The 18,557-nt window shown below is 39.7% G+C and overlaps 1 protein-coding gene across 13 annotated transcripts in view; it reads right to left on the bottom strand.

Moving 5' to 3' along the window:
* Positions 1-1,951: 1,951 nt before the first annotated feature.
* Positions 1,952-18,557, bottom strand: part of ATXN7L1 (ataxin 7 like 1) — a 148,591-nt gene continuing 131,985 nt past the window's right edge. For 11 of the 13 annotated variants that reach the window (XM_056573549.1, XM_056573546.1, XM_056573554.1 and 8 more), the window contains 5 exons: positions 18,198-18,390; positions 16,605-16,726; positions 10,427-11,357; positions 6,583-6,657; positions 1,952-3,631 (listed from right to left, as the gene is read on the bottom strand). In XM_056573549.1, the coding sequence (XP_056429524.1) occupies positions 3,590-3,631; positions 6,583-6,657; positions 10,427-11,357; positions 16,605-16,726; positions 18,198-18,390 (1,363 nt within the window). In that variant the 3' untranslated portion in view covers positions 1,952-3,589. The remainder of the gene's footprint in view (positions 3,632-6,582; positions 6,658-10,426; positions 11,358-16,604; positions 16,727-18,197; positions 18,391-18,557) is intronic. The other 2 variants (XM_056573550.1, XM_056573548.1) reach the window with 1 other exon arrangement.

Consider the following 18,557-nt stretch of genomic DNA (forward strand, 5'->3'; position numbering starts at 1 on the left):
TGTAAATGGGCGGCTTAGTCTTCTTTGATTTGATGGTAGAAAATAAATTTACAAGTAAAAAGATGGCACAATACCTTCCCAAGCCAAATATGCCATTGACTTGCAAGGCATATAAAGCCAGATTCCATATATTGCTTCAACATCTGCAGTACGGGAATTTTGGCCAACGTTATTTTGAGGCATAGGTGCTATAGAGATTTCTAGCATTATGTACTGTTTTCCTGCTTGACCCTTCTAGAATGGGATTAACTATCTCCTCTAAGGCATTGACCCCAGATCAGAGATTACTACATTTGAATAGATTTTATGTTTTAGGAAGAAATAGGTATTTAAAAAGGAAGGAATGTAAAGCAGCAAAGGAAGAGGCAAGATTTTCAATTAAACTCCTCAGTTTCTGAACACAAGGAAGAGGGAAAAATAAATAAATAAGTAAATGACCATTTGCAAGATCATTACAATCTTAAACAAAAAAAACTGTGCAAAAACAACAAAGATATGTACATATTATTTCATATTTAGAAATATACAACATAATTCATATAAAAAAAATATAAACATTGCTTTGACTTTCCTAATTTTCATTCTGCAATTTCAGTCAATTATCTCAGCAAAACATAAATTATTATAAAATTAACACTAAATAACAAAAAGTCCTTAGTATTCTTAGTGTTTTCCCTTGAACAATCTTAGCACTGATTGGTAATTGCTTCTACACATCCGAGGTTCAGTATGAAGCAATGTAGGGAAAACAAGCAAACATCCTTTTCTGTAGTTTGATGTAATATAAGCCAAAGTATTAAGTGCACTTTTAACACTGTAGAGACAGAAATTGTTTGGTATGACTGAAGCTTGAGAAACTCCCTTTAGACACCGGGAGAAAACATTGTACAACAGGACAATGCATATGATAAAACAGAGTAAAGCAGAGAAATGGTTAAAGTTATCGGTGAATATGTAATCCAGCAATAACAAGTAAATATTTCGTGCAACTTGTATTGCGTTTTAGCTTTTTCTCATATCTGAATTGTACATTGAAACTTCGCCTTGGTCCTGTAGCCCAACAGGGTACAACATATTAACTCCTAACCCTTCAGAAGCCAGTTCAGTTGTCTAGGTAGATAAATATAGATGTAGATTAACAAGCTCCAGACTCCTAAATTAAAACCCAATTAGGAAAAGTGCTCTAATATACATAGAAAATTGTCAGAATTTAACAGCCTTATTATACTTTAACATTTTTGTAATATTACATCATTCTCTCTGCAAAGTTTACCAACTTCCTATCATCATTTATTTGCCCATTGCATGATTTATGAAAATGGCAGGTCAGGAAAGGGGAGGAAAAAGAACTATAGGAACTTATCATTCCCTGCACCAGTGCAGAATGGCAAAGTTGCACAATTTCTTTAAACAAATATTTCCCATTTTCTGCCCAATTTTGCCACTTTGTGCCAGCTAAATCCCCTATTCTATTAGAGCATGGCAAACTATATAAGCTCCATAAATACCTCTACCAGAGCACAAGCAGGACCGTAGGTTAGTCTCCATTCACATCTCAGTATTTGTCTACCTCATCAGAAAGTTACATTGATGTGTACAGTGGCATAACCATTAACTTTAATGGACTGAACGTAGTTAAGTATACTTTTTTAGTAGGTATTGTAGAGAAGAAAGATATTCTAGATCCAGCAATTCCATAAAACATCAAAATTTATTTGTAATCCAAAACATAAAAATCTTGCAAACAAACACTTACTACACACCACCTAGCCAGTGATACACTGAAACATGGACGCGTTTCGAGCACATGCGCGCTCTTGATCACCATGGTGATCAAGAGCGCGCATGCGCTCGAAATGCGTCCATGTTTCAGTGTATCACTGGCTAAGTGGTGTGCAGTAAAGATTTTAATGTTTTGGATTACGAATACATTTTGATGTTTTACGGAATTGCTGGATCTAGAATATCTTTCTTCTCTACAATACGTACCAGGCCAGGCCATGCTGAGGATCCGTGCAAGACCAGTGGGAGGTGAGCTGAAGATTTCTTTTACCATTTCAATACTTTTTTAGTAGGTCTCAAAAGCGAAACCGACTATGATTTTGAGTCTCACAAAAAGAATAAAAGAACACATTCAGAAATGGCCAAAATATGGCCCCTAGCAAACTACATTTGGCCAATTAAAGTAACCTGGCCCTTCACAGCTTTGTTATGAGGCAGCACACCTTTTTGGCAATATCTCAAGGTATACCTGCGACATGGACAATTAACAAAGTGTGAATGGAGCCTTAAGTAAACTTTGAGTGGGATGCATGACAGATGTCAATCAAAAAAATTACACTAGGTCTGCACTTAACTAAATCATGATCTCTGTTGTGTTGGTGATGAAGATGCTTATATTTGTAATAGTATATGCAGCACATATGATAACCTAGAATGATAAAGAATACACCAAGGAAGGAGCACTATTCAACTTCCTAATATATTAATCTGTTTAAACCATTCCTTTTCTTACTAAAGGGCTTGAGGACCAGGGTCTACATTTGAAATTTCAATAAATAGCTTGTTTCAGTACTGTCACCAGACCTGTTCGCTCACTCTTCCTTCATACCTGTATAACCATCATAGCATGAGAACAGAATTTCTGTTCCAAAAGTGAAGTTAGTTTCCACCACTGTAGCTGTTTGCCTGGAATTGATCATCCATATGGGAGATGTTCTGCAAGTGAATGTTCTACAAGTAGCAAATTGCTGTATGTGGGATATTAAATGGGTTGTCCAGCGAAAAGGTTTTTTACTAAACAAACAAAAAATGGCCAGGCTGCCTTAGACAGACCAAAAAAGACTTTACTTAACCTCCCTCGGCCTCCTGGAGCCTCCAGTATCACTGTTCCCACTCATACCTAAATTCCTGACTTTTGCTTTTTTTATTTGCCTAATACTATATCCAAGGAATTGGTGACATAAGAAATTGCGGAAGACTTCATAAAATGAAGAACACTGGTTCACAACTCTGTCTTGGATTACAGAAAACATTATAATGTGAAGAACACTGCGTAGCAGAACATCTCCCATCACAAAGTAAGCTACTATACATTACATTGCTGTGAATTCAACATTTCCAAACAAATAGACCTCTAGCGGAAATCTGTGACAATCCACGTGGGTTTTGTAGTTTCGGATTCATTTATGATGATGCCATTGAGAACCATATTTTCTCTGCTGCAGGATGTGTAATAAAACAAATCTAAAGAAACTCATAGTGGTAAAGAAAAGAGGAAACATAAGTACGTACAGACATTGCTGATGTGACCTTTTTACTGGCAGAAGCTGGGGAGGAGGAAGAAAGGGTTTCAAGGCAGATTTTGCTTTTCTCCTAAAATACCCTTGAGATCGAGAAGGATTTCTACAGGAAAAGTAATACACCAACTAAGTGACAAAGCGAAAACACCCAGTTTGGTTATGTAAACTTTAGACTAACACGTCTCCGTCATGTAGTTATGAAAGGCGACATTGTCCTTGCGCACTACAAGTGAATAGCTTGACGGGCTGCTGAGATCTCAAAGTAATCGTCCAATATTCTCCCAGTGTCATGGAAGTGTTCTTATCCTGCCAGCACGATTCGAAGTCTTCTTAAAAACAAAGAGAGGCACATGATTACAAGCATGCAGGACCACAATTATATATTTCTCCCATCAAGATTAAAGGGGTACTCCGGCGCTTAGACATCTTATCCCCTATCCAAAGGATAGGGGATAAGATGCCTGATCGCGGGGGTCCCTCCGCTGGGGAGCCCCGTGATCTTGCGCCCAGCACCCCAGTTAAAATCAGTCCCTGGAGCATGTTCGCTCCGGGTCCGATTACCGGCGACCACAGGGCAGGCGGTGTGTGACGTCACGCCTCTGCCCCCGTGTGACGTCACGCTCCGCCCCTCAATGCAAGCCTATGGGAGGGGGCGTGATGCCCCCTCCCACAGGCTTGCATTCAGGGGCAGAGCGTGATGTCACACGGGGTCAGAGGCGTGACGTCACACGGGGGCGGAGGCGTGACATCACACGGGGGCGGAGGCGTGACACCACACGCCACCTGCCCTGTGGTCACAGGTAATCAGACCCGGAGCGAACATGCTGGGGACTGATTTTAATTGGGGTGCTGCGCGCAAGATCACGGGGGTCCCCAGCGACAGGATCCCAGCGATCATCTATCTTATCCCCTATCCTTTGGATAGGGGATAAGATGTCTAAGCGCTGGAGTACCCCTTTAAAGAGCTTGCTGTTTTCAAGTACCCTGTTAGTGACTTCACACAGTGTGATCCCCATTCACAACCCTCATTTATTAGCCAAAGCACAAAGAGCAACTCTAGCTTTAGAAGACCACAAGTGACAATTATTTCAATGGGAATTATGGAATGGCCTATTGGTGATGCATTGGAAGCGCTTACTTGCTGCCAAGCTCCCCCTTAGATAATAGCTGTTAAAAGGACAACTACTGGAGGAACCAGCAATCTGTTTATTATTGTACCTGTAAGAGTATAGGAGGTTTCAAGACAATAGGAAAGATATACTTTTGGAAATGTGTCAAGATTCTTGGGAGTGGCTTCACAGGGAAGGGGTATGGTTTACATGTATCTGTGTGTCAAAAATAGCACTAAAATTGTGGTGTAACACATTGAAATTATGTAAGACAATTAACAGTTAGTCTGAACTTAGACTTGATGGTTTAAACATGCAACACATTTATCAAACAGCCTAAGCCTATCTGATACAAATAGTGGATTTTTTACACTATCTGGTCTAAATTTACACTATCTAGCTAGTAAAAGGGATTAGTAAATCAATTTTTTGAGGAAAAGTCAAGTTCAATCTATTTTACACTATGCTCCTCTGTGTCAGCTTAGAACACTAGCCGCCTACTGACAGCCTATTCTTTGCTAGTTATGGATAATGAGAATATAAGATGAATCCTTCCTTTAAACTGACATTACAAAACCTGAAGGTAAATCATTCATATTTATGAGAAACTATGACTTTATTAATGTAACCAAAATAATTCCAGTAATTTATCATTGTTGGGGGTGTTCATATATGTCACTTACTGTACCTCAGTACATGGTACTTCACTATCTGTTTCTACTGTTCACTCCCCAAATGACTGACAAAATGGTCTCACAATTTGAGAAGATTCCGAGACTCACACATATACAATGGTTAAAGGGGTACTCCAGTGAAAAACTATTTTTTTTAACCAACTGGTGCCAGAAAGTTAGATTTGTAAATTACTTCTCTTTAAAAATCTTAATCCTTCCAGTACTTATCAGCTGATGTATGCTCCAGAGGAAGTTGCATTGTTATTTTCTGTCTGACCACAGTGCTCTCTACTGACACCTCTGCCCATGTCAGGAACTGTCCAGAGCAGGAGAGGTTTGCTATGGGGATTTGCTCCTACTCTGGACAGTTCCTGACACGGACAGAGGTGTCAGCAGAGAGCACTGTGGTCAGACAGAAAAGAACTATACAACTTCTTTTGTAGCATACAGCAACTGATAAGTACTGAAAGGAATAAGATTTTTTAATAGAAGTAATTTAGAAATCTGAATTCAGGTAGAAGACAGACATGGTCGCACATCTACAATCTTGCACAATGATCTAATTGCTTCTCAGCATAATTTCAAAAATTAACAGGTTGTTAGTATATACGTTTTGATCAAATACATGTTGTCTGCACTCTTCCCCACCCCCTCAGACCAACCCTATATAAGTAGTAGTTAGCTACACATGGGCCTTTTCTTTCCTGGCAGCCTCCCAGTCTGACTGGGAGAGCATGGTAAGTGAGCTATAACATCCTGTTCACACTGGTGTGGTGCTGTGCGGCGTCCATTGCTGCCGTGGCGCCGTGTCTGCGGGGAGGTGCGACCCATGGACTGGTTTGAGTGGCATTGGGGCCGCTCTGCCAGTGGGTCGTTCCCCCTGTGGGCACTAGTGTCGCGGCGGTGGTGGTCGCCGCCCAGTGCTACGCCATTTTATGCTAGGGACGTTAGGGACCCACTCTAAATAGGTGGCCTTGACGTGGCGAGTGGGCTTTGTACTTTTTGATCAAAACGTATATACTAACAACCTGTTAGTTTTTGATATTATGCTGAGAAGCAATCAGATCATTATACAAGATTGTAGATGTGCACCGTGTCTGTTTTCTACCTGAATTCTAATTTAGAAATCTGTTTAACTTTCCGGAGCCAGTTGATATAAAAAAATAAATAATAATAATTGTTTTCCACTGGAGTATCCATTTGAGTAGATCATCAGTAGCAAGGCATACTACATGCTTCACTGTAACTTGTGGCCTATGGGAGTTTGTAGTATATCGCAGTGGTCTTCAACCTGCGGACCTCCAGATGTTGCAAAACTACAACTCCCAGCATGATGGGAGTTGTAGTTTTGCAACATCTGGAGGTCCGCAGGTTGAAGACCACTGGATATCGGCTTCTATATCTCGATTCTGCACTTGATTTACTTTTATACCTCAATAAAGATATACAAATGGAGAAAACCGTGAAGAAACAGAATTCCTGTATCAAACTACTTACTTGCTTGTTGTGTACAGGATTTGATGTACTTGAAGGAGTAGATTGTGACAAAGCTACACTGCTACTTTTCCCCATCTAGTAAGAAAATGTAATATAAACAGAAAATCTGTTATTGATAGAAATGTGCAACATGCGTTCTCTAAACTCTTTCATATGGCAGTATTTCCTTTATAAATGTCTTTCTCTGATTGAGCCACTGTCACAGAAAGTGGAAAAAAATGGCAGAAAAAACAGCATGCAGCATTTGGCAGCCCCCATTATACTCAATTGGGCTCCACTGGTGTCCATCATTGAGATAGATCCGGCACTGCCATTATTTTCGTTTTTCAGTTCTTATGAATGTGGACGTAAACACACCCAAAGCAAAAACTAGGAAAAAAACTGTTATTGAGACATTTTAATATCGGCTAGGTTTTGGACCATTCCTGACTTTGACTTACAAATAGTAAAGCAAAACTGAGACCTAAATACTGCCATGGGAAAGTGGCTTAACACACGCGTAACATTCACCGTCAGTATACTACAATGGTTCTCAGTTCACACACTACATTTTGATTAAAGTGGTATTCCGGGCAAAAACATTTTATCCCCTTTCCAAAGGATAGGGGATAAGATGTCTGATCGCGGGGGGCCCGCTGCTGAGACCTCCCATGATCTCCCTGCAGCACCTGCATTGTATGCGGGTGCTGAATCTCCAGTTTCGGAAACCTCCGGGTTTCCGGGACTGGGGACGTGACATCACGCCACGCCCCCTCCATTCATGTCTATGGGAGGGGGCGTGACGGCCGTCACGCCCCCTCCCATAGACATGAATGGAGGGGGCGTGGCGTGATGTCCCCAGTCCCCAGGGTGGTGCAGGGAGATCGCGGGGGGTCTCAGCAGCAGGCCCCCCGCGATCAGACATCTTATCCCCTATCCTTTAGATAGGGGATAAAATGTTTTTGCCCGGAATACCACTTTAAGCTCTTTGCTATTCATCATTTATTTAGGCCCTAGAATATTTCTCTTTATATGTTGATAGGTTTATAATAAGGTTTTAACAAATGTTTTAACAGTATTTACACAAAAGTTTTTCTTCAAAGGGGAATTCCATGTAAGTAATCTTCAGACACGGCGGAGAAACATTTCAGAGAGGACATTTGGATTTCCATGAGAAAATGGGAAAAGATACTTGGTGTCTGCTCAGCGTCTTCACTACAATGGTTCTTCTATTTACAAACTAGAACCATTAAACATTTAGAATTAAAGTTGTAGGAAAGATTGAATACATTTTCCTGCCCATTGAAGTCAAATAGTAGTTGATTTTGCTACCCACTGACTTCAAAATGGTAGAAAAATATGCAGCAGCAATTACGGAGCAAGATCCGGCACGTGTGACCCTACCATAAAGGGAGAGATTCGACAAAACCTGTGCAGAGGAACAGTTGCCAATATCAACCAGATTGCTTCTTTAATTTTTAAGAAGGCCTCCGAAAAAGAATATCTGCTGGTTGCTATGGACAACTACTCAGGTTTTGATAAATCTCCCCCAAGGTATTCTAGAACTTTACACAAGCGGATGTTCTTTAAGACCGCTTTCAGCGATACACAGAAGAAAACTTCTTATATAAATTTTTTATATCCATCGCGACTGGTGCTATTAAAGGGGTATCCATGGAAAAACTATTTTATTTTTATTTTTTTCAAATCAACTGGTGCAAAAAAGCTAAACAGATTTGTAAATTACTTCTACTTAAAAATCTTAATCCTTCCAGTACATATCAGCTACTGTATACTACAGAAGAAGTTGAGTTGTTCTTTTCTGTATGACCACAGTGCTCTCTGCTGACACCTCTGTCCATGTCAGGAACAGTCCGAAGCAGGATAGGTTTGCTAAGGGGATTTGCTCCTACTCTGGACAGTTCCTGACACAGACAGAGGTGTCAGCAGAGAGTACTGTGGTCAGACAGAAATGAACAACTCAAATTCGCTCTGTAGTATACAGATTAAGATCTTTAAGTAGAAGTAATTTACAAATCTGTTTAACTTTTTGGCACCAGCTGATTTAAAATAAAATTTGTTTTCCACCAGAATACCCCTTTAAGTAACACTCTAACAGAGTTTAAAGTGTTCTTTGTCTTCAAGGTAGCAATTTTTTACTTGAAAACATCTTGTACACAGGTGTTCTTTATTTAAAGGGGTTATCCAGGAATAAAAAAAACAGGCCTATTCTCTTTCAAAGACCGCTCCCTGTTTATCTCCACTTTGGGTGTGGTATTAGAACTTGGCTCCATTCACTTCAATGGAACTTAGCTGCAGAACCACACCCAACCTGGAGATAGACAGAGAGATGTCTTTGAAATAAATTTTCTCTTTTTCGATTCCTGGATAACCCCTTTAACTAATTATGTGATTACAAAGGCTGTGCTTTTTTTTTGTTGCTACCAGTTGCACAAACCAATAGTCAAATAGCATCAACTTTGCAACCAAAAATAAAGTAAAGAGATAAAGAGATAAAAATGGCATGTGTGAATATAGCCTAAAACCAACTGGCTGATTTAGTTGTTTTCACACATGGTGTTACATTAGCAGTATTGCATCATGTTACCGCCACATTTTACCACTATTTCCAAAACTGCTGTAAAAACTGCTCAATTTTACACCAATTTAATAGCACAATTGTGATACAAATTTCAGTTAAATTGTGCTATGGTTATTCACAATTAAAATAAGACCTCTTCTGAGGGGGAGAAGGGGGAACATGTCCCCGTGTATATGTCATCTCATCTGGTCCAACAGTTATCCTGACTAAATTCCACATACATATATGCACATTGGCAGAGTATTCATGTATTTTTAATGGAACAGGAGGTATAAGTCACTGCCAGATACTTTTGGCAGCGGCTTGTCTCCTGGAGAACAAAATGATTGGGCAGCTGGAATTTAACAGCCTATTCCTTATTTCCCATGACATATACCTTTTTGGCGACAGTCAGGAGTCCAAAGGGTATGGCCAGCTTTACAGATGCAGGAAAATGTTTATGACCAGTTTTAAAAAAGATACAAGGAAATATGTATGACCAGTTTTACAAACACATAGTAGAGAGCCTTTGGGATATTTAACATTGACCAAAGACTTGAAAGGGATATTCCAGGGTCCTTTAATAAAAATAGTATATTGCTCAGGCTGTAGAGAAAAGGGTGGAAAAAGCTATACTTACCATCCCCTGGTCACCTTTAAGTCACCACTGCACCTCTTGTTCAGCTCCTTCTGGTCCCCCAATTACCATGCTTTTACCTGCCACCAAGACAAGCAAATGGAGGAGAACCTCTGCTCAACTAATCAATGGCTGAGACAACACACAGCTGTGGCCATTGACTGGCTGTACGGGCAGGTCCTGCTCAAACCTCTTATCTTGAAAGCAGACAGAAGAAAAGTGCAATGGAGGCCTGGGATGTGCTGCAGGTTTACCTGCAGGGAATCAGGGACAGGTAATTATGGCTTTTTTTTTTCTCTCTACAGCCCCAGCAATATATGAAATAATTTTTTTTTAAAGGACACTGGAATCAATCAGCCCACAATCATTTCCAGTTACCTGGGTGTTACACAAACAAAGCTATTATTTGTAGCAATAGAAATGCTTTTGCTTAGGTTTCCTATTCCACTGAGCAACCCAGACCCATACAGCATGCCTACAGAAATAACTGTTCATGATTCTTCACGTCAAATAACAAAATATTAAAATATAATCTTATTAAAGTTGGTTTTGTAGACATATTTGGTATAACTGACTCTAAAATGATCTGTTATTTCAAATAAAAACACCATTGTTTTACAGCCCTCAGTAATTGTTTATTAACTTACCTGCCGAGACATGGAGCTATTTGGGGTATCTGGCACAGAAGATATAAGGTTGGGGGTGCTCTTTTTGTGAACACTGTTCATTCCAGGCATTTTAGTGATTTTACAGGCCTTACTGCTTGCACTAGAGTTTTTACGCTTTTTCCCTTCAGATTTGTCAAAGGGAAGTGGCAGTGAGGACACTGCATTGTGCACTGCCAATGTGTGCTCCCCAGGATGGTGCACCAGGGAAGACACTGACAGGCTCGAGTCAATACTGCTAACAACCATGCTCATGTGTTTTATAGAGTCTGTTGAGCTACCAGATAAAGAAGTCCTTACTGGTGATTCCAGTTTGGCACTGATTGGGCTTGTTCCATTGTTTGCATTGTGCACAGACACACTATTATAGGAAGAAGTCGTCTGATAAGAGTTTATTGTAGCACTAGAGTTCAAAACGCAGTTTTTCTTGTGGGACCCTGAAAACGTAGATGAGGAGGAGGTCTGTAAAGGTAATGAGGAGGAAGAGGTGGAAGAAGGCGTCTGAGGCTTTTTCTTTTTGTTACTTGAAGGCTCATCGCTCCGTGAAGACAGGTCTTTTGCTTTTGACGATTTTCCAGGTTTAGATTTTGGTGGCTTATGTGATGGTGAAGGACTGGTGGTTGGTACAGGGGAAACAGCAGAAGGGGCCTTGAAAGTAGAGTCCAGAATATTCAGAGTGGGTGCAACATGGGAAAAAGCTGTCGTGTGTGATGTAACAGAATTTGTGTCCGATGTTGAAACAAAGGACGCATTTGATAATATATATGAGGAGGTGGTTCTGGAGTTGGTGGGAGGGGAAGGCAGGTATACAGAACTAGGACTGCTGAAGGGCTGCAGAACAGATGCAGGAAAAGGGCTGTTCATATGTGCTGCTGGAGAAGGCATAGGACTATCTGCGGCTGGAGGAATTTTTCTTGAGAGATTTAAGAAATAAAAACAAATCATTAAACACTGATACTATGCTATTATGTTGGTTGTATAAACAATACAGTGACCGAAGTCACAGTTACAAACATGGAGCTTCTGAAAGTACTAGCATGAACCTAACCATCATACAGTGCAATGCATACTACTACATATTTGTATCTGTTTTTAATTAATTATCTTACAGTTAAAGTATACCTATTATCTAAAAATTAAAATCCAGACATGTAGACCTATATTGGATGTAGAGCAACCAGCTGTACTGTGTCTAACATGCATATATGTGGTCTTTTTCCCTCCCTCGGCTGACTGGGCAGGCTCATTCTGGTGTGGTACCAGAGCTATGCTGGGAGTTATCCTATTATCTATTTAACAGCTTTACATTTGACTTTTTAGGCACACACAACCCCTTAACGATGCAGGACGTAAATGTTCGTCCTGGTGCGGTGGTGCTTAACGCACCAGGACGTACATTTACGTCCTGCACATCGGACCGATGCTTGAGTCATGCGCAGCAGGTCCTGGCTGCTATCAGCAGCCAGGGTCCCGCCCGTAACAGCGATCGTGCTGATGTGTGCCATTAAGCCCTCAGATGCCGTGATCAATACAGATCACGGCATCTTCAGCAGTGCGGTCACTAAAATGAATGATCGGATCGCACGCGGGGATCCGATCATCCAGCATGGCGGCCGGAGGTTCCCTCACCTGCCTCCAGCCGTCTCCAGGGGTCTTCTGCTCTGCTCTGAGATCGAGCAGACCAGAGCAGAAAATGAACAATAGCACTGATCAGTGCTATGCCCTATGCATAGCAGTGAACAGTATAAGCAAACAAGTGATTGTTATAAATAGTCCCCTATGTGGACTATTAAAGTGTAATAAAAAAATACAAGTAAAAAAAAGTATTAAAAAAAAGGAAAAAAATTAGAAAAATCCCCTCCCAAAATAAAAATTTAAATTGTCCCATTTTACCCCCCAAAAAGTGTAAAAAAAATTAAGAAATTTATAAACATATATGGTAGCACCGTGTGCGTAAATATCTGTAATGTTAATGATCCCGTACGGTGAATGGCGTGAACGTAAAAGAAAAAAGTCCACAATTGCTGCTTTTTTGTAACATTTTATAAAAAAAAAAATAATAATTTCTAAAAAATTTATTAAAAGTTTTATACATGCAAATGTGGTATCAATTAAAAGTACAGATCAAGGCGCAAAAAATCAGCCCTCATATTGCCGCTTATACGGAAAAATTTAAATGTTATAGGTCAGCAAAATAGAGGGATTTTGGTTAATTTGGTTAAAAAGTTTGCGTTTTTTTTAAAAGCCGTACAATAATAGAAAAGTATGTATTCATGGGTATCATTTTAATCGTATTGACCCACAGAATAAAGAAAACATGTCATTTTTACCAATAATTGTACAGCGTGAAAATGAAACCTTCTAAAATTTGCTAAATTGTGGTTTTCTTTTCAATTTCCCCACACAAATAGTCTTTTTTTGGGTGCGCCATACATTTTATGGTAAAATGAGATGATGTCATTACAAAGGAAAATGAATTGCGCAAAACACAAGTCCTCATACTAGTCTGTGGATAACATTTTTTATTTGCTGAGTCCTTAAGGCCAAAATGGGCTGAGTCTTTAAGGGGTTAAACAAAGCCAGCAGGAGAGAAATAGGAGTTATAGGATACTAAAGGCTGAGGAAGATGTATTTTTCCATATGAAAATATACTAAAGTTAAATATACTGGCATATGAAACATGAAAAACACATGAAACTGAATTAGGTCTCAACATGGCACAAGGTAAAGGGCTGCTCCTTCGAAAGCATAAACACTAAATGCAGATGGACCGTCAAATACTCAACAAGTGATTTAGTGCGTATTTGCATCACCACTGTCAGTAGATTCGAGATAATAGGGAATAATGCTGGGTCCAATTTTTGACATCAGGATTTTTTGCACTTTAGTTTTTTCCTCCTCTCCTTCTAATAGCCAAAACATTTAATTTCTCATCTACAGAACCATATGAAGGCTTGTTTTTTGCGCCACTAATTGCACTTTGTAATGACATTACTTATTTTACCACAAACTCTAGTGAAAGAAAACTCACTATAGTGAAAGAAAATAAAATTATTTGTGGGGCATATCAGGACCTTGCCATTTTGTTGTGCTGGTCCTGATCAGTTCCATGAGCTAACCGGCAACAATTTTTCCAGTTTTAGAAGCCGCAGTCAACTTTGATAGCGAGTTCTAAAGGGTTAATGCCGGACATCGGCCCAATCGGCTATATCTGGCATTAGCCACGGGTCCTGGCTGCTGATAGAAACTGGGACCCACCGGGTATGAAGCGTGCTTAGTTCCTGAGTATGCCTTATTCAACGGGAGCTGTATGCAAAGTTATAAAATCATGCTTTCCTTCCAAACTCAAGCATTGCCTGGCTGAGCTGTAGCATGCTTACTTTCTACTGAGAGAGTGAAAAAGCAAGCATGCAGCAGCTCTGCCCTGCCTCTATGACGCTCGAGCTTAAAAGGCAAACATAATTTTACAAACAATCAACAAAAATACAGGTATGACATCGTAACATAATGAAAGGTTGAAAAAAATCCATCAAGTTCAACCTATATACCTACTGTGATGATGCAGAGGTTGGCAAAAAACAAACAAAAAAAAAAACAACTTTTTGAGGCTGATGCCAATCACCTCATACCAGAAGGAAAAATTCCTTCCTGACTGCAATTTTTCAATCCCTGGTTTCTGTCCCTATAAATTTAGTATCCATAACCTGTAATGTTATTACTCTCCACTTTTGACCACATACTCTGGAATAAAGTTCCATAGTCTCACTGCTCTTACAGTAAAGAACCCAGTCTGTGCTGAAGTAGAAAACCTTTTCTCTAGGTGTAGAGAACCTTCCCTTTTTTTTATAGATACAGTGGATATAAAAATAGGACATAGGGAAGATGTCAGTACTGCCCCCTGATATATATATACATAGTAATTTAATCGCCCCTTCACCGTTTTATTTTTTATTAAATAGACCTATTTCTGATAATATTCCTGGGTACTGTAATCCTCCCATTCCCCTGATTACTCTGGTTGCCCGTCTTTGAACATTCTCCAGCTTCACTATATCTTTCCTGTACACTGGTGCCCAGTACTGTATGGTGGCGATCAAGAGCGAATATGCGCTCGAAACGCGTCCATTTGGAGTGTGTTACCGGCTAGGTTGTGTAATGTGTGTATCTCCCGCCTCTTTTAATCATTTGGAATAAAACATTGAAGTTTTAAAGGAATTGCTGGATCATCTACCTTTCTTTACTGCCCAGTACTGTATACAGTATTCCATTTGTGGTCTGACTTGTGATTTGTACAGTGGTAAAACTATTTTTTTGTCGTGTGCATGTATTTATTTATGTGCCTCATTTATTTGCTTGACAAGAAGAGTAAAGAAAACACCATAAATACTGTACACCCAATATCTGGCTGCTATGTTTTTTTATAGCCAAAATAAAAAGCAATATAAAATGCCAGGAAGAACAAAAAAAAAAAAAGGTGCTGTGTATTTAACCCCCTTTAACCCCTTAAGGACCAGACCAATTTTCATTGTTGTACTTTAGTTTTTTCCTCTTCGTCCTTTAATAACCATAGCTCTTATTTTTTCATCTACACACCCATTTAAGGGCTTATTTTATGCTGGACCAATGGTATTTTGTGATATCTTTACTAATTCTTCAATAACATATGCTCCAAAATGGCAAGTGAAGTTGGAATTTTTTTTTACATTTTTTGTGAAAATTTTGGGCCTTTTCTTTTATAAGCCATTTACCGAGCAGTCAATCTAACATGTAATCTTGATACTTTAGGTCAGCGCAGTTAAAACAATACCTAATCTGTATAGTTTGCATCATGTTTTACTAATTTAAAAAAATTCTAAACTTTTTTTTTCCCTAAATAGTTTTTAATTGCCATTTTCTGACCACTATAAAACTTTTATTTTTTTGTTAACCAGGCAAATTTTTTCCTGGGATATGATTAAAAAAAAAAAAAAAAAAAAAAAACGCAATTCTGAAGTTTGGCATTATTTTACGTTTACGTTGTTCACATACAGGATACATTTTTTAAAAATATTTTAAACGTTTGGACAATTACGCACGTGGTGATAAAAAATATGGTTATTTTGTTTACATTTTTTTATATGGCATTTGGGAAAAGGGGGGTGATTTACACTTATTATAGAAGAGGTTAATGTATGTGGGTTAAACCTTTATTTTTTAATGAGAAATCATTAGATTCCTATACAGATTAATGTAGTTCCATAGAACATTGATCTGTGTGCCCTGTGTGTCCAGCCAAGTGTGTCAATCACAGAGCCATGGACACCAGAAAACAAGAGGTAAGCCCTCCGGCTATCTCAAAAGTGAATTGCACTGCTGGGAGGGGGCGATCCACCCCACCAGGGTCAATTTAAATGTCCCTTTAGACGCTGCTGTCAGCTTTGACAGGGACAATCTAAAGGGTTAAAGGGGTACGCTCCTGGAAAAAAAATGTTTTTAAAAAATCAACTGGTACCAGAAAGTTAAACAGATTTGTAAATTACTACTATTTCATATTCACTATAATCCTTCCAGTACTTATCAGCTCCTGTATGCTCCACAGGAAGTTATTTTCTTTTTTAATTTATTTTCTGTCTGACCACAGTGCTCTCTGCTAACACCTCTGTCCATGTCAGGAACTGTCCAGAGCAGGAGGGGTTTGCTATGGAGATTTGCTGCTACTCTGGACAGTTCTTAAAATTGACAGAGGTGTCAGCAGAGAGCACTGTGGTCAGACAGAAAATAAAATTAAAAAGGAAAAGATCTTCTTCTGTAGTACACCACAGCTGATAAATACTGGAAGGATAACATTTTTTAAATAGAAGTAATTTACAAATCTGTTTGACTTAAAAAAAAATATATATATATTTTTTTTTTTCCAGCGGAGTTCCCCTTTAATAGCTGGTTGTGGCGACTGTCGCGTGTTGGCTAATAGAGGCAGCCCTCAGCTAAAGGAATCCACCGGATACCACCCGGTATGGCACAGGCTCGAGTCAGGAGCCTGCATCATACACTCTTAACGGCACATTGATGTGTATACACGTCACTGGTCGTTAAGAGGTTAATACATTAATATGCAAATCTCCTTAAGGTGAAACATTAATACTTGCATAGAAAACTTATCACACAAGACCTTAAAACTTACTTCCACATTTGTGAATTCAAGTGTTTCTCCACCATGGAATTTAATGCAAACCGAAACCGATCCCACCGTCTATCAAACACATAGTACCCTCTTCCCATCAAACGGCTTCCGAATGAGCAAAACTGAAATCCAAGCACATTAAACAATTTATGTCATTGATGTGTCAAACTGTTCACACAAACAACCATGTTTATAGATGTACAGTTAAAACATGTGCCATGTATATACTTGTGAGTATAGTGAGTGATCAGGATCACAGACTTCCTATGTGTTAGGCTACAATCATACTAAGTTTTTGGCATACAGCAGCCGGATCCGGCAGGGAATTAAAAAACCGTCCGCTGCCGTATCCTCGCAGACCAGTGCCGTATCCCATTCATTTAAATGAACCAGTCGGAGTCAGATAGTGACCCCTGTGGGCTCTTTATTGCACCGTATCCGGTTTTGTTGCCAGACTCCTAACCGTGGTCTGCCATGGTTTTCAGTCCGGCAATAAAAATGATACGGTGCATTTAAATGAATGGGATGCGGCGCGGGTCAACTGCTGTATGCCAAAACGTAGTGTGAAAGCACCCTTAGTTTGTGGTGATTTTGGCTAGGTTCATTTTTAAAAGGAAAAGACTCCCGATTCCTATGTGTATGCATGCACTGGTAAAGTCTACAAAGTGATTATTTTTTATCATAGGGACAAAACACATTCTGCAAAAGGTCCTGCCTTATGCAATATACTAAAGTAATACAGTGGTCCCTCAACATACGATGGTAATTGGTTCCAGGGTTTTGTTGAGGGTTTTGTACCATGTCTGCACCGCTCCAGCCCGTAAGTTCGCTGCACCTCTGATGCCTTATGACTACGTCGCCGCTGCCCTGCGCTGTTTCTCTCCGTCATTACGTCCCCCATACTGGACGATAGGGCGGCGTGAGCGCAGGTGTTATGACGGTAAGCGACGGTGCAGGGCAGCGGCAGCAGAGGAGTGGCGAAATGACGGACCGGAGACGGGACATGTAAGTATCATTCTATGTGGCACATTAAAAGGCTATCCAGCGGCAGTTGAAGCAGTCAGCGCTGGCGGATAGCAGTTTTTGCGATGGCCCCGACATGCAAAAGCATTGTATGTTGATGCTGCCCTCAACATACGATGAACTCTGCGTGAGAGGCGTTTGTATGTTGAAACAATCATACGTTGGGGCCATCGTATGTCGAGGGACCACTGTATAGTGATTAGTAGTACTAGGCCCTAGTGAGGAAATAGATAAGAAGCTGCTTTTGAGATTTCTATTTAAATTTAGTCTATTAAAAAAAAAAAAAAAGGGCTCCTAGGAAGCATCCATTGGCCCTGCTGTCCCATCTAGTGCTTACTGCAAATAAACCTAGAAAGTGGAGGGGAGAGGAAGCTTGCTAGAGCAGAGATCTATCTAACTGATTTACACAGGGTTTGATATTAGGGAATTAATCTGAATAAAAATGTAACAATGGTTTTCTATGAATTTGTAAAAATATAAAGGTATTTTCAGGAGAAAAGGATATTGCCATATTATAAAACCATCTGTAGTCCTGGGGAAGGGTTTATATAAGTATAATAGAATACATACCGCAAGAGGTTTAGGGTGATGTCCAGAGTAGTAACAGTCTAATTTTTCGGTCTCTTCAACACCTTCAATTTCCCCTTCATCACTGGAAAGCCGACTGGCCAGATCCCCTGCGGCAGGATGTACAGCAGGCTCTGGCACAAAAGCACTGTGGTTTGATGAACTTGAGCTGTTCATGCTATTTGCAGAAGAAGGTCTGGTGGAATGATAGAAATGATATAAAACATTAGCTGCAGTGTGCAACACATACTATATTAAAATGCTACGTTCCAGGCCGTTTAACCTAAAATAGTGGTATAATAATTGCAATTGATAAATTTAAAACAATTCATTTACATTAACAAAAATCATTATAAATTCACA

The sequence above is a fragment of the Hyla sarda genome, chromosome 4, assembly GCF_029499605.1.
Source record: "Hyla sarda isolate aHylSar1 chromosome 4, aHylSar1.hap1, whole genome shotgun sequence".
Lineage (NCBI taxonomy): Eukaryota > Metazoa > Chordata > Amphibia > Anura > Hylidae > Hyla > Hyla sarda.